We start from the raw sequence: 17,311 nt of genomic DNA, 5'->3' as shown, positions 1-17,311 counted from the left end.
TGTATGAAATAGTAATTTTAATTTGCATTTATGTATTTAAACCCAAGTGTATAGATTTTTGGTAATACATTAATGTTGTTTTGGTTGGCTAGGTGGATAAAATAATATACTGAAAAAAAAAAAAAAATTAAATAATCTTAAGTCTAAGTTAATCTCTAAAGTTCGCAAAAAATCTTTTCGCAGTTTTACGTTGATTATGTTTTAATTAAAACTGCCAAGGACTTCCTTAACCCTACACAATCGGTCACAATTCCGGGGATCTGCTGGGGTTTTTTTCTCCGAATTAACCGATGGAATGTTCAAATATTTTACCTTTTTGACATTTACATATTTATACTTTAAATCTTACACAGATACTTGGTTCAATCAAAACATTTTGATGATAAATCAATATTTAAACATTATAATTATAATTGACCATCGTTTATTTTTGCTATATCATTAACAAGTCATAAAATAAGTTATTAACTCCATAATTATTATAAACAACTCTTGTACCCCGTAATGTATCTTTATAAAAATAATCGTAAAGTTTTACGTATGTAAATAATTTTAAAATAAAACGAAGAATGATTGAATAAAATTGATAATATTAAATTGTATTATATTAAAACCTTAAATGTTATTAGTTAGTATTTCAGGTTACACGTTATGGTGGTTTTAATTTGATATTTTTATAAACACTATTTCGGTTGATTAAGGTTCTAGCTCTTCTGTATATTAAGGAGATTTTTTATTGCATTACGACTGACAAAGGTTTAAATTTAAAGCCTCAACAATGTTATTGTTGTTAATATTAAACCAAATATTAAAACCAAAGATATATATAATATTAATATTGACAATTTAATGAAAATGTCAATCATTATGATTACAAATTTTTGTGATTATGAAAAAACTAGCAGACGCCCGCGACTTCGTTAGCCCTTAGACCTCCTAAATACGGCCCTCTTGCAAAATCCGCCAAATTTCAACTTTCTACATCAAGCGGTTTTTGAGATATCGTGATGAATTTTGTTAGTTAGAATGACCTTTCACATTTATATATTAAGATATGTCACACAATCAGTTTATTTGGCTAACTTACTTTGTCTCTCGCTGCGATGAAAACCCTATTATTTTGTGACTCGTAAAGAATGTCAGACTGATTAAAAAAAAGTTGACAATGAACATTTAGTAGTCTACTCCACTCAGTGCGCTGTTCGACCGAGCGCATACCGTTCCTGTGGGAACGCGCGAGACATAAACTGTTTCGTTATTTCTGCTCACTCTCTCATTTGTATATTATAATTTGGCCTCGCTTAGAACCTGTTTCCATTTAAATTGCTATTATGTGCTTTAAATAATACGTTCATGTGATTGGCTTGGGTGAAAAAAATTGCGAACGCGGACTTGTGTTTAGCTAGACGCCGCTTGTATTGCAAAGGAGATGTCTAGTTTAGAGCATAGACCCACCACGATTTTCTTATGCGGGTTGGCGGATTTTGTTTTTTTTTTATTTGAAACGATCAGACGTTAATAATAATACTTATATGAGACTAAAATTCTGTTAGTAAAAACTAAAAAAAAAATATTTTCAAATCAACAATATGTTTTGTATGCCAAAATAAAAGCATGTTCTTAAATGCAAAAACGCACTTGGTACCTAGTATTTATTAGGTACGACCCTATTCAAGAATTTTCAAAAATCGAAAAATTCCATTTTGTGCAATTTTTACGCACAGCGCCTACCCTAGTTAAATACTTTGTGCACGCCATTGTTAGATCATAGTCTGAGTTCCATTGCCTATTTCCAAAACGAATAATAAAAAAAACAAATCCATATTGTACCGCGCATCTCTGTATTTCAACACGAAATTATGTTTATCATTGTGTTTGACATTTTTACGAACAATGAACAACAATGTTCTCCCTCTCCCTCCCACCGATAACGATCGCCGTAAGGTAGAAAGGGTTAGAGAGCTATTGTAGTGCCTTGTCCTTTATCGGAACGAACCCGCCGTGCGCTGAATCACGGTTTTATAATTGCCCGGTTTTATAAATCCACTGTAATAAACTGCCTAGTGGCTCAGTAGTTAGCTTGTGTGGTTTCGGATCACGAGGTCTTGGGTTTGAGTCCTGGGTCGGACTATAATAGTGAGCTTTTTGAGTCAGTTCAAAATTTAAAAGTTCATAATTCATTTATTTCACATAGGCATAATATACAAGCACTTTTGAGATGCCAAGTTGTGTCATGGTTAATATAAATGATGATTTAAACGAAAGAATCGACCGAGACTCGAGCCTAATAAGTAATGGCCTAATAAATGCAATGAGACCATCTGACTATATGAGACAAATATTAAAAAAATATCTAAAGTCGAAAACTTAAAAGTTACGAGGGTTCCAAACACGCCTTAGCCCGAGAAGAGCCCACAACAAACTAAGTCAAAAATCGGTAAAAATTCTTATTAGGCCGGAGTGGGGAAGTTCTTGGTGTTAATGGTCGTAAGGCGGTGCGGGTCGGGTCCCGGGACCTTTATACGTTAAGCATTCGGTCCTCGTCCTTATTATGATCAACAGTGATCGTTACAAGAGTAAAAATTACTACCCTAAGTTCGCTAACCCGCAAGCTCCATAGCCCTTAAAAATAACCAGACACTACTGAGCTCGAAATCCCCAAGGCTTCTAAGGAGGCCTGGCGTTACAGTAAGCCATTAAAAATAGCCCGACTCTAGTTAATAGAGAGACAAACCAACAAGGCGTGACACTTATGAGGATGTCCAAATCCCCTAGGCCTCTAAGAAGGAGGTCTGGCCTGGCCTTCGTAGGTCACTAAAAGAGCCTGAATGGAATGAGCAGTTACAAATCCAAAAAGTCGAAGGAAGAAAGCCTGGCCCTACGGCGAGTCATAAAAAATTGCCTGACTTTAATGAGCAGCTCCGATTCCCCAAGGCTTCTAAGAAGGCAGACCTAAAGCAGCTAAAAGTTTAACTCTAAAGCAGCTTCAAATCCTCAAGACCTATAAGGAGGGAAGCCTGGCCCTACCTTAGACCATTATAAATAGCCTAATGATGATGATACAACTTGAAGACAAATATTCACATATCACGAACAATAACGCAAAAACATTAACAATTGCACAAATAAAGCGGCATATACACTCACAGGGCGTCAATCGAATTCCAAGAAAGCCGAGAGCCGAACAGTTCACGCTGACTCGGCACTCGGCCTCGTGAAAGACGAACAATGGCCACAAAGCGCGGTAATAGACCGTATTAGATGCGCGCATAAAGGCATTGACACAATAACTTGATAAATACTGCCTTTGAGCGGGACGCGTGTAAATCGCCCTTTATGAAAGTTTACATTGTTCTTTTTTTTTTGATCGCGTGAATAGAGTGGGTTTTGATTTGACAGATTTTTACGTGGTGGTTCGTTTGATTCTTTTGGTTGTACCCAATGCTGGTAGATAGTGAAATATGTATATACGAAAATGTATAAGTGTTGAATAAAATTCATTTATTTTCATTGAAATAAAAATGTTATTTAATAATTAGGTTGACTGTAATATAAAATTAACATAGATTGCTTCTGACTAGTGAGTTTAAGCTTTATATTTACAGATTTCTCTCCTTTAATATAATATCCATAAGGGTGGCCTAAAAGAAAACGCTACATAGCGATAAAGCCGCCTTTAGTATGCTGCTTTCTTCATAGCATGCCTCTATTTCTCTTATTTTTGTTATTGTGGTGTACAAATAAAGTATAAATAAAATAAGTTCAGGCAACCCGAGATCATTTATTACATACATTAGGTACTTACATTTAACTAGACCGTTTATTTATTCCAATATTTTTATATTTTATCAGTTTGTTTTGGTTGACCCAGCTAAAAGGCAAGAATTTATTCTATGTTTCCTTCGTTTTATTAAGGCATTTTTTAAAAGCTTTGTTAAAAGTCAAAGGCTCTGAACTCTTGTTATTTCGATTAAGCATTTTAACTTACTACTTAAAATCCTTTCAAAATTCATAGCCAATAAAAACTTTGTTCGAGTTATGAATACAGTCAAATCACCGCATTAACGATTCGCTTCAAAGTCGCAAGTGGTAAACTTTAATTACGCGATACATGCACATGTGAAAACGGCTTAATAGCCATTTTACAACTCCTGATCCTTGCTCCGATAGTTCAATGAATAAATGTTAAGTTTGATAGATTTTCTGAATTTACTGCCCGCCTGGTTCACAACGATGTGCGCACGTTACATTGCGTGCAATGTACTGCGAATTGAAATAGGTGTTTATATAAAACGGGTAGTGTAAAGCTTAGGTTCATTGCCGGTCGGTTATCTTACATTGTTGTTAACAATCGTGTACATTTGTGGAATTTTGCGTAATTAAGTTTAAAGTGGCAGTTTTTGTTGGGATCATTAGGGTGTATTCTGTAAGCGCTGCACACAATAGCGCCGGTGTAAGATCCTGCTACGTTGTCTTTAATGAGATGGATGTATGGAATATTATGTTGATGCAAATGTTGTACGAGATATTTTATCGAATAAACTTACAAGATATATTGTTTCACATTTGTTTTTTTTTTATTTTGTGCTATTTTAATTTTACGCGTTTAAACATGAATGGATAAGTCAAAAGGCCAACGGGGAATAAACATAGACCGCTCGGATTCGAGCCTTTTTACCGTTAAGCTATTGAGGTTGATTGTAACCTACCTTCCAAGGCTGTGATAGCCCAGTGGATATAACTTCTGCCTTCAATTCGGAGGGCATGGGTTCTCTACATTTGACTACCTTTGGTATGGTATAGTCCTTTTCGTGAAAGAAGTCCCCTATTCGCAGCGCTAATGTCTTATTGGCGCTCTCTGTCATTTGGTAATGGCGGTCTTATTGTCATTTGTGTAAGGCGCTGTCAATTTATGTACAGACTTCTTTCATGAAAAGGACTCTACCTATGGTAGAAGCATGGGCTGATAAACTTTCAGCTTGCAACCTTAGTAAAATGAGTCTATCGGCTTGCGTTCTATACGAGTATACATTAAGTCGATGTCATGTTTCGTTAAATCTATCTAAGTACTTAATAGAGGTAAACTTTGTGGTATTAAGAAAAAAGCCACGTTATTTATGAATGTCATAGGTTATATTTTATCACCGTATTCTCACGGTTACGGGAACTACGGGAGTGAAACCGCGGGGCGTCGGTAGTATTAGTATAAATGCAGATCAACCATATAACACCTGCGGATCCCTTTCACTTGAGCTCGTAATTAATGAACGCGTTGAGTCAGACTTTGACACAACTGACACTCCTTAGACCTCTCACCTCCGCGTGAGGCCGGTGACGCATCCCAGACTAAGCCCTCATTTGCACGGGAGTTTTTTTAATGGACGTTATATAGGCGTTCAAATATCATCATTATCATATCAGCCGATGGACGTCCACTGCAGGACATAGGCCTTTTGTAGGGACTTCCAAATATCACGATACTGAGCCACCTGCATCCAGCGAATCCCTGCGACTCGCTTGATGTCGTTAGTCCACCTGGTGGAGGGTCGACCAACACTACGCTTACTAGTTCAAAATATAGTACCTACGAAGTTAAATGAAGGCCTATTTCCAACGCCCAAAATTGAAATTGCAACACTGCTCGAAATCTGCGCGTCGTGTTTTAAAAACTAGTCGTGTGAACATATACTTGGGAATACATTTGTTGTATTTGAACGCTTTTTAAACGTCCGTTAAAAAAACTCTCGTGCGAATGTGAGCTTTATGTTTGACGAAAGAACGCAAAGTTTCACTTTCTTACGGTTTTTTAGCGACTGTCTAATAGCGGTTTTTTTAAAAGAATATTTGCCCATTTATTATATTAAATATGATCAATACTCCTATTTCCCCCAATTTCTTAGGAAAAAACTATTAGGAGTGGGTACGACAATAGTCCAGCGGACGGGGATCGAACTCACGACCTCTCGGTGTTGCATCTGGAGCTATTGAGACTTGAATACTTGTTGGACTGTGAGTAAAATTCTTTGTATAATTCTAATTTTTCAAGTCAGCTTTTTGTTCACGTTAATTTTATTTAAAGTATTTAATAGGTATAATTTAATAGTCAATGTTATATTTATAACTATTTACATTTTCTAAAACTAAAGTAATCTAAAAATAAATTAAATTAGCTACCTAAACAAACAACAACAACAACAACAACAATATATGAAAAAAAGACGAGACGGAGGTCCTGGGTTCGATCCCCGGCTGGGCCCATTGAGATTTTCTTGATTGGTCCAGGTCTAGCTGGTGGGAGGCTTCTGCCGTGGCTAGTTACCACCCTACCGACAAAGACGTACCGTCAAGCGATTTAGCGATCCGGTACGATGTCGTGTAGAAACCGAAAGGAGTGTGGATTAAATCCTACTCCTAACAAGTTAGCTCGTTTCCATCTTAGATTGCTTCATCACTTACCATCAGGTGAGATTGTAGTCAAGGGCTAACTTATAGAGAATAAAAAAAAAGAAAAAGACAATAGAAACAATCATCAATCATGTTATTCATAGTCTCCTAATACATAAGAATTTGTATGGAATTTTACAACATGGGTAAATACCCATGACGATATTTCGTTTCGACGAAATAAATTCAACAATTTAATTTAAACGTTCGATTAAATTTCTAATTAATACAACACCTGGACCGCGCTGTGAATCAGGAGGTCAGTAGTTCATCGTCTATGAATCACAAATCCGTAGAACATTCGTCAATGCAACGTAATTTTAAGGGTGTGTTCACACTAAACGTAAAGTTTCTACTCGTAAGCTGTGGCTGTATTTCAACTTAAAGGTCATATCACACATATCAACTTGGAAATACATCTTTACCGTATCATCTGGAGCCGTCCAGTAATCTTTGTATGAAACTCCTTTTATTAACGTATCGTCTCGCCGTCTGTGCGCTTACGTTCGAGGACGAGACGAGAGAAGCTTTTTATGAAAAATCCAAGATTTTGGATTATTGTCGAGCTATCAGGGCTCGAATCCAGGTCTTCTGAAGTCCGGCGTCTTGAGTATAGACATATTAAAGATATTTTTAGGTAGGTATTTTTTTCAACAAAGCAATGCCCCTACCCCGAAGACTGGATACGAACCAATACTGCACTAGATTTATTTACATTTTGCACAATTTGTTACCTTCCCTAATTAAGAACCTTGTGCACGCCACTCATTATGACATTAGCGACCGGGGAGGGGGGCGGGGGGTCGAACCTATGACCTCTTGATGTTTAGTCCAATCCATTTAAGTGGGGCTATTGATTAAATATGAACACTCACTAAGTTATGAGTTGATTGTGATTCATACGAAGATCCGTCTTAAAACAAATGACACAGATAGATCGCAACTAGATATGGTATTTTTTCGGCAACCACAAAGTTTCGCGTAAGTCATAACCTTTGTTTATAAGGAAAAATATGCCTCACAGTATGCGGTCTTGTACCTATTGTTGTATTAATAAGTTATTGAATTCTTAATACATTTTTGGGGTTACATTGTCAAACAACAAACCGCCTGTAGTTTCGTCATTTGGGTCCTCTCTATATTTAAAAGGAAAAAAATGTAACTACGTTTCTCGTAATCTACGTAGTATTAACAATTATAAACATATTAAAGTTATGTATACTATTATTATAAAGAGGAATGATTCGATTGTTTGTTTGTTTCATTGAATGTCCCAATGCGGATTGGGAGACTTCACACACGTAGAAAATTCTCATGTATGCAAGTTTTCTCACGATTTTCCTTCACCGTTGGAGACACGTGGTATTTAATTTTTATAAATGCACATAACTGAAACTTGGAGGTGCATGCCCCGGACCGGATTCAAACCTATGCCCTCCGAAGTCGGAGGCAGAGGTCATATCCATTGGGCTATCACGGCTCTATTGAATAATCGATATTAATACATATTAAAACTTACCTACTTGTAAGTTAACATTTTCAGTTTATTGCATTAGCATATAAAAGGCGGAGTTAAGACATTAAATATAGTTGCAACTTAATATGAAAATTATAATAAAGATATTACTAAAGTGGCTATTACGTAACCAAAGTTAGTAGTGTCAACGCACAACTAGATAGGTTACATCACTATCGTTAAACCATAAAGCCTTTAAATTTCCAAGATTTATTTGAACATGAATGTTGAGTTAACAGCTATTGTTACTAGAATGACGATAATTTCTTCAAGATGAGCAGTAAATTTAAGATAAACCCGGGACCATCTCTCATACCATAAGAGGCATTTATTTTGCTACTAAAGAGGGAACTTCGTGACTATCAGATGTTTATCAAAAAGTACCGGCGGACTGTAACCCTAAATGGTAGCTAAAATGTCGAAATCTCTACAACGGAGCTTCTTTTGCGTGCCATCAGTTTCGTGATACCACCATAATGCATAGTTTTTATCGGAGTTACAATGTTAGCAAAAAATACCTCTTAGAACGTCTTTACATTACAAGTACCTTCTCACAATCCAGTTGTTTATATCACAAAAAATTAAAAAATGAAATTATACGCAGTAGGAGACTTGAATAGGTATAAATAATTAATAATAAACAGTTGTTTTGGTTGTGTAATACTAACACTTGCTAATAATAGGTAATTAAATTTTACAACTACCTTAAAACACGGAAAACTTTAACGCCTTAAATACCTTTGGTTAAAGTTTAACGAAATGTAGATAATAAAAATATTATTTAAATTACTGCTATCAAAAATATCGGATTTTTCGTTTTAAAATCGTTTACTTTTCTGCTTTAATTTCTGCTATATTATGCTGTATCCTATTTTTAAATATCACTTAAATAGTCTGATCGGTTTAAATATTTAAAGAAACCAATAAACAACCCAAGGAGCAGCCGAAACTAAAAAATATACCGATATTAATGATTTTGTATGAGAAAGCTTGGAACTTTTCCCATATCTAACAAAAGATTATTAGGTTAGGTAGTTTGGGATGGGTACAAAGTTCGTTGAGTCATATAAGTTTATATTAAAATGTTCATAAAAATATTACCTTAACAATATATGATCATGTCCATTTACAAGAAAATTATAAAATACCTACGAGTAGGTATTACATTGATGTTTATGGTTCGGTTTCACCACCTTAAGATAAGTGTCAGATACTTAAGGCGTGAGTTTTGTCACTTTATCAATTGTAAATGTCGAAAAACAAAGACAAACTTTGGGAATAAGCTATCCGTCACTTTTAGAAGGTGTTGAAATCGGCCCTATATTTAAAGGTCAATTTAAACTACATGAAAATATTGTCCATTTGTTATTTAAGCTTAAAGCGAATATTAGATTAGGAGGACACTTTAAGTTATAAGTCCGTAATTAAAAAAAAATACGCGGAACTACAGAAACTGGAAATCGCAATCCGCTAATAACAGAAGCCGGGCAAACGGTAATTTAGCGGGTGCAAGCGCCGCGCCAGTGCCGAAATAAGTAATATCGTGAGTGGAACGCACGCACGGTAGCCCCGAGCCACCCGCGGCTTTCCCACCGTACTGTGCCGTAATCGGTGCCATTTTAATGCTTGTACCCGTAATTATGCTTAGTACTCGTGGTAAAATAGTGGTAGCTAGCGAGAAGTACGAAGCAATGGTGAATTATGAAATATTAGCGTCCGACAGCGTAGACCGCGTTGGAATGTCAAAAAAACAAGTTTCATAGTTAGTCAAGTGTCTACGGAAAATAGAAATAATGTCTTCCAAAACGTAAATAAGGAAACATTTTTGCAACTGCTTAATTTTCAACAAACTCATTGCTATTCACTTCATTTATTTTATTTTTTACTGGTGTGTGCTGTATTTAAAATATGATAATTTGTGGATAATTATTCAATACTCCTCTGGATGAAGCAATACTTACCCTGCGGTCCAAATACCCGCCTGAGTCACTTGACTGATCAATTTTTCAGATATAATAACACCACGTTAATAAATAACATAAAAATATATACAATACGCTGTAAATTACCCTTCTAGATGGCATATCCTTTGGGCCTAATACCCGCTTGGTACACCTGACTAATCAATTAGTCAGACAACATACGAAAAAACATAAAAAGACTTCATAATTCATTATTTTGACAAAGAAAAGTAACTTTCCTTAACAAAATATTGCGCTAAGACTGTCATTGTCAGAATAGCGTAGCAATATAATTTCCACGACGCTCCCAGCCTACCGACTCGCTACCTGTTGAACACGTGGTGGGGGCTACGCCTTCCGCGTAACGTTATCAGTAGTTTCCGCACCCTCTCGCCATCGCAGTTGGCAAACGCACCCGGCCTACGTCGCACGTCCGTGACACATCTAGTCATCGGCTCTCAGTGTATTTTCCAAACTTAATAGTTAGTGTTGTTGTTCACTTCAGTGAAAGTGTTTTCTAAGGTGCGTATTTAACGTTTTAATACACGATATCTATAGGTGTTAATTACGATATTATAGTCGTAAAAAGTCGCGTTAAATATTACGACATTGCATATTATTCGTAGGCGATGTAATAAACTAATAACGTGTAATGTTGCACAGTGTTTATGCTAAAGACCAAGTAAATTAATAAGGCGTTATCCATAATGTGAATAAAAATATTTCTCGAACCCAGGACCTTATTCGTGTCGTTCGTGCATAGCATGACAACTGGACCAATTAAATTAGTTTTTAATTACGTTATCAAAATTTTCCGGATCCGGACATTAAAAATAATGCTATATTGGATTTACGCTACAAGCTTTCAGTTAGTGTAGCTTCATAGAAATATTACGCATAGAAACGTAGTCAGTCAATGCGAAGTTAGCAAAAGTCAAGTAGAACTTTAAACCGTACACCTATTAGCATGTCCATTCAATATTTAATTAAGGATTTAAAACAAATTAATTACATGTATTTAAGCTGTGATGTCGTCGTATCTAAGCTTTATTCGACGGACATCAAATGCGAGTATATGCATATATCTTTACTTTTCGCGCACTATTGACCCGCCCGAAGTCATAGTCCAAACTAGCAGTAGTACTAGCAGACGCACAGCATTTTCGGCGCGGTTTCACTAGCATAGTTCCCATTTGTTGACACGTATAAATAACGTAGCTTTCTTGTTAGCAGAATTACGGAGCGACATTATCACTCTGTGATAAAGCTTCTTAATAAAGATTTAAAAAAAATCGATTTATCCAGAGATCAGTACCTAGTTCTAGTTCCTACAATACCACATTTTTTAGTACAGAAGTGTAGATAAGTTAATAAGTTAAGACTGACAAGTTGCATTTTGTCGCAGGCGCACTAGCCCCGCCCTCAGTGACCATTATAGCCCACACTTCTTCTCTATATTACATTACACAACGTCTTTATATTACAAGTTAAGAAGTAAAGAGTTTCACTTAAAGTAACAAGTTGCATTTTGTCGCAGGCGCACTAGCTCCGCCCGCAGCGACCATTATAGCCTAATCTTCTTCTCTATATTACATTACAGAACGTCTTTATATAACAAGGTAACAAGTTAAGTTACACTTAAGACTAATAAGTTGCATTTTGTCGCAGGCGCACTAGCCCCGCCCGCAGCGAGCACCATAGCCCAGACAAAATGTTCGCCGTGATGCAAATCGACGAGGATCACACCAGGGACTTCAGGCGTAAGCTGCGCCCCAAGTGCGAGTTTGTCTGCAAGTATTGCCAACGTCGGTTCACCAAGTCCTACAACCTGATGATACACGAGCGCACCCACAAGAGCCCCGAGCTGAGCTTCAGCTGCGAGGTCTGTGGGAAGAGCTTCAAAAGGCAGGACAATTTGCGTCAGCACAGGTCAGTACAATCACACTAATGTTATAAAGGCGAAAGTGTGTGTGTGAGTCAGTGTATGTTTGATCCTCCTTTACGCTGCGGTTACTGAAGCGATTTGGCTGAAATTTGGAACGGAAATAATTTTTACTCTATATTAACATAGGCTACTTTTCATCTTGGAAAAATACGTGTTGTGAAAAACTTAATTCCGTAAAGGTACGTAATATGACCGACATTTATTTGGGTAACACCGAATGCGTGTCTATGCGGGATGATTCTATGGTTTAAACAAAAAATGTCGATGGAAGAAATAAGTCCCCTACAATTATTCGGAAAATACTCTATTATGAGTGCCCAGCAATTGTTGTACCTAACTCACGGGGTATGGGAGGACTGGGATCGAATCATAACCTCTCAGTGATAAGTCAGGCGCCCGCTCCATTACCGTGGATCTATTGAGACTTTGTAGTCCTTGGGCCTAGGAATTAAATATTTTCATGACTATACTGATTAAATTTTGTAGGTATGATTTTCATGGCTTGGCAGAATCCTAGGCCCTAGCACTATTATACAGGATGTTTCGTACAATTACCCATAACTGTAAGGCGTTGATGAGACCACTAATAAGGACCGAACTGCATAACTAATATTTTAATATATTTTTTTTCATTTTATTATTACATAAAAGTAATTCAAATAATTCCAACTATTTTCTGTAACATGTACCAAAGTGGCAATGTGTCATTTTAAAATACGTAAAAGAATAACAGAATAGGTTCCCGGCGCGTCAATTATTTCAAAGTGAAACATGCCGTATTTTAAGGACTGCAAACCTTTTTTGCTAACAGTAATAGACTCCTGTAAAATATATGGATGCAGTATAATGGATGATACAAAAAGATATACTATTTACTCTAAAAGTATTCATTTTAGAAAACATGTTCCTTGGACATTTTTAATACGTTTTCGTTAACGAATATTACCCTAAAGTTATGGGAAATGCTTATTTACACCCTGTATAATCTCCCCCTACCTACTGTAAGCACAACTGGTACCAAGAATATATAGTATACAGTTCGTTCCATGTAGGATGGTGCAGATGTCAGTTCGTTTGACTCTTGAAAGTTTGCCTCAATTCACGATAATAGTACGTATTATGAACGTCATACAGGCGACTGTCACCGTACCCATGCTATCCGAAAAACACTTTAATGTTGTGTGTCGTTTCATTTAGTGTCAGAAAAAATTGTTAATTATAAATACTGTCATCGCCGCGTTGGCCGCTTTTAAATTTACATGTTTTTAATAAATACTGTAGGAAATAGTAGTCTGTGACGTATGACGTCGCTCGATCTCGTGTTGGCTTCAGTGTGCTCTGGGATATGCGGGGAGAGTGACTTGAGTGGAAAAGGGGAGTGTTTGATACCAGTCAAAGGATCCTTTAACCCTAAACACATCGTTCACAAGTGCGTGACTCCACTCATTCTCCTTCTAGGGTCTTATTTTGGTTACAGTTTAATTTGTTAATTAAGTAGTCCTGCCAAGTGTTGTGAATCATAACTTTTATTCGGCATTAGTTTTCTTATATTTGTAATCACTTTTGAGTCCTACAATAGGTAATACTTGATCACAAATATGGTTATAGAAAAATCCACACACTCGATTGCGTAATATGCTTACCTACCGACCTAGTTAGACTGTGGTTGCGGCACGGGGCACAAGGCCGCGGTCACACTGTCGCCGTATATTAGGGTCCGGTCTGTCAGCGACGCGCTCGGCTGTGTTGTACTGAGACGTCAGCTGTAGCCACTACTGTTACAAAGACCGCAATGGAGACACATAGTAGGATATACTTGGTTATTTTTCATACTAACTACTCAACATAATTATCAGATGATGGAAATCCACTGCTGGACGTGCCTATAATAAGGACTTTCACACATCCTGGTTACAAATGTCATCATCACGGTCTTTGATTTCGTCCGTCTGTAAGTGGGGAAGTGAGAAGGGGAGGGGTGCAATGTCTTAGGTTGGTTTTAGAGTCACGCTGACCACTGCACGCGTTGAAAACTACGCGTTATTCTGAAACGCTCATACATTTCGCCTGTCAGCGCTGACGGTCAACGTCTTGTCAGTGTGACTCTAAAACCAGCCTTAAGATTACCTTCTTTGTGTGTCTTGGTAGTCAGACTTAGGATTTCTTCCAGAAAAAGCTCTGATATGTACTTATATTAGACACTAGCTGACGCCGCGCTGTTTTACCCGCGTGGTTCCCGTTCCTGTTGGAATACGGAGATAATATATAGCCTATAGCCTTCCTCGATAAATGGGCTATCTAACACAGAAATAGTTTTTCAAATCGGACCAATAGATCCTGAGATTAGCGCGTTCAATCAAACAAACAAACTTTTCAGCTTTATAATATTAGTATAGATAATGGTCTATAGCGCAAGTGCACGCGACTATAGTTTCCCGTTAGTTAGTTAGTAAACATAGTTACTATTATCTTTTACTCAAAAACTATTTTTGTACATATTTGATTTTAATATTCTATCAAATTGGCTAAAACTTTGCTCTTGTGATTCTATTAGATACTTCAATCCTTTGTTCAATCAAAATACGAGTATAAACACCCGCTTCACAATCATCGTTAAATATTCGTCCGACAAAAACATTGATACACTTGCCATAAATATAATCTCGTTAAAAGCCTCATACACAAATGTATAAATATACATTTTCGTACCTTTGATTGACACTGACAGTGATCGCAAGGAGCTTTAAAAATAAAATTCATTTTAATTTTCCTGTAACCCCGAATAATTGCATACGGTTTTACAACTATAATAAACACTGTAATGGCACTACCAGATACAAGATAAATTTAATACGCCACTCTGATTTGGATTTATCTGTAAAAGTACTAAGGACAAGGTAATTAAATGTGAATGATCAAGTTTATCTGAACTAATGCGCTAATGCTTGATTTATATTTATGTCCTTTATCTAAACAGTGTCGTTACGTTACGAATAAGATGCATAAATACAATTCACAAACATTAAAACCATCATGATTAAATGTTTTAAAGAACGAATTTCGTATTTTAGTATCTGCCCAATGTTTAAAGACAACTAAAACTAACGACAAATAAAAAAAAAATACTATACATCCTGCTGTTTCATTAAAAGAGAACAAGCATAAAAATTAATAATTCCCTGAAAAATTACTTAATTTTTCATAAATGTAACTCAAAATTAGAAAATCGTATAATTTAGATTTTAACGTTAATTAACCATAACATAACATTATGCGTTTGAACGTAGTTTCATGCGATATTCACGGAAAAATTTGACTTGTTTAGTTGAAACTTGACATAATGACTAAATTTTTTCGGAAAACCGGACTATGAGGAAGTGTCGGACATCTTTAATACTAATTTATCTTTAATCCTAAACAAAATCCGTTGATATAATTATCGTATCTACAGTTTCATTCACGTAGGATGGTGTGGGTGACAGTTCATTTCACTCTTGAAAGTTTGCCGCTATTCACGATAATAGTACGTATTATGAACGTCATAAAGGCGACTGTTACCGTACCCATGCTATCTGTAAATCACTTTATATTGTGCACAACTACGAGTATATATTTTTTTGTTGTATCTATTTTGTAATGAATCAACTTTGTATTAAAAAAAATGCGTTAAAATCATCCCATGACCAAGCCACCACAGAGAAACGCACAAGGTAAACTTATTACTCCCCTTTTACGTGGGGGGTAAAAATAGATGTCAACGAAATAAAGGAGAGTACATACTTGTGGATGTGTCAAACACATTCCCCAATTACTAAAGACGTGTTTACATGTCTGTCAGAATGTCGCCCACGATACATTACCATACAATGTGGTGGTAGCTATTCGATGACAGGGTCACAGTGCAATTGTTGTTTCCATAGTCTCCTGAACATTGTTACAAATACTAAATAGAATAGAAATAAATAGATAGATTTTATTTAGTTTTATAAATGGAAACTGCATTTATATTCTTTACCAGATTAAGGCGAGGGTATATGAATTTTACATTTTCATTTACATTTACAACTATCTATTCTATTAAATTGATAGGTAAACAAGTAACAAAGAAAATCCACTACAATTAAAAAAAAAAGATTTTTAAAACACAAAAGACATTAAAATAGTTTTTAAGAACAGAAACTGATTCCATGTACCTTGAGTCATTACTATCAAAACTCATTTAAACATTCTCATTAAAGGTATAAACACAATATTATTAGGTACCTACGTATTGAAAGGTAGTTTGAAGGTAATCAATTTCTCATCACATCTGAGCAATGTACATAATGCTGTGTACAGTAGTAAGCAAATCAGTAATAAATTAAAAAAATAAATGTTTATTTTAATTAAATAATAAATTATCTATTTTATTATCTAATTAGGCAACAGTAATGTAAAAAAAAAAAAAATTATGGTTATCAAAATAATAAACAATTAGATTTGTAATTCAATTAACAGTCCATAATTTGAAAATTCAGAACGCTAGGTGACATTTACACACAAGTGACAGGTTGTGTTTCAGGTGACAAGCGTAACGACCAGCGTGAGTCGCGTAACTTCAAATTATGAAATCAAAACAAAATAAATTGACTTGAAATTAATTAAATAGTTCATAAATTTGAAAATTCAGAACATCAGGTGACATCTTTGATTATATATACGTAATAATCAAAGGGTGACATGTGCAACGCAAGTGACAGTTAGGTAACAAGCATATTGACCAGCGTATATCGCGTAGCTTGTGAAATCAAAACAAAATGTCCTTAAAACACACACACACGCCATATGGGTGCACGCGTACTCGGGGTTCCGTGTGAAAACCTCGCTCCGTATCCGGGCTACCAAGATCTCCGATAGATCGCTCACGACGGTCGTGAGCTCGTGATGGGCCCGTGTGTTAACGGTGCTTAATAGCCCCTAATGCTTCCGAAACTGTGCGAACGCGGTAGCCCCACACGTGAACATGTAATTTGCAGTCGCCGTACAAGGAACAGTGTGCACGCCGCTTAACCCGGACTCGTATTGCGGGTATCGGTTCGCCTATTTGGTGGTTTACGGTAAACGCTCGCTTATTGCTTGATCGATGATCGATTGCTATTTCGCATCGGTTAATTCTTTTTTTTTTAACTCAACCGATTTTTCTTTTGTTTGGATTTAATTATTAACTGTTCAAGTATTGTTAACCGACATAAAAATGTAGGTTTTGTTGATATTATTTGATCGATTCATATTTCGCATCGGTTAATTATTTTCGTTTGTCCTTCTTTTTCACTCAATTTATTATTATTTATTATGATTGTTATTCTAATTAAGACTGTAGGTTCTGGATTTTTTTTGTATTTCCGTGACTTTCAGAAACTATTAATCTGATTTGGATGTGATTTCCGTTGTTTATATGAATATTTA

The 17,311-nt window shown here is 36.0% G+C and overlaps 1 protein-coding gene across 4 annotated transcripts in view; it reads left to right on the top strand.

Annotated features, from left to right (window-relative positions):
- The window catches only part of LOC112045021 (protein drumstick), a 41,509-nt gene that overhangs the window by 18,194 nt on the left and 6,004 nt on the right, over positions 1 to 17,311 (top strand). For 3 of the 4 annotated variants that reach the window (XM_024081058.2, XM_024081056.2, XM_024081055.2), the window contains exon 2: positions 11,590 to 11,850. In XM_024081058.2, the coding sequence (XP_023936826.1) occupies positions 11,633 to 11,850 (218 nt within the window). In that variant the 5' untranslated portion in view covers positions 11,590 to 11,632. Of the gene's footprint in view, positions 1 to 10,295; positions 10,444 to 11,589; positions 11,851 to 17,311 lie in introns of those variants that run through there. The other variant, XM_024081057.2, reaches the window with a different exon arrangement.

Source organism: Bicyclus anynana, chromosome 19, assembly GCF_947172395.1.
Source record: "Bicyclus anynana chromosome 19, ilBicAnyn1.1, whole genome shotgun sequence".
Lineage (NCBI taxonomy): Eukaryota > Metazoa > Arthropoda > Insecta > Lepidoptera > Nymphalidae > Bicyclus > Bicyclus anynana.
This window is presented reverse-complemented; position numbering and strand designations above follow the sequence as displayed.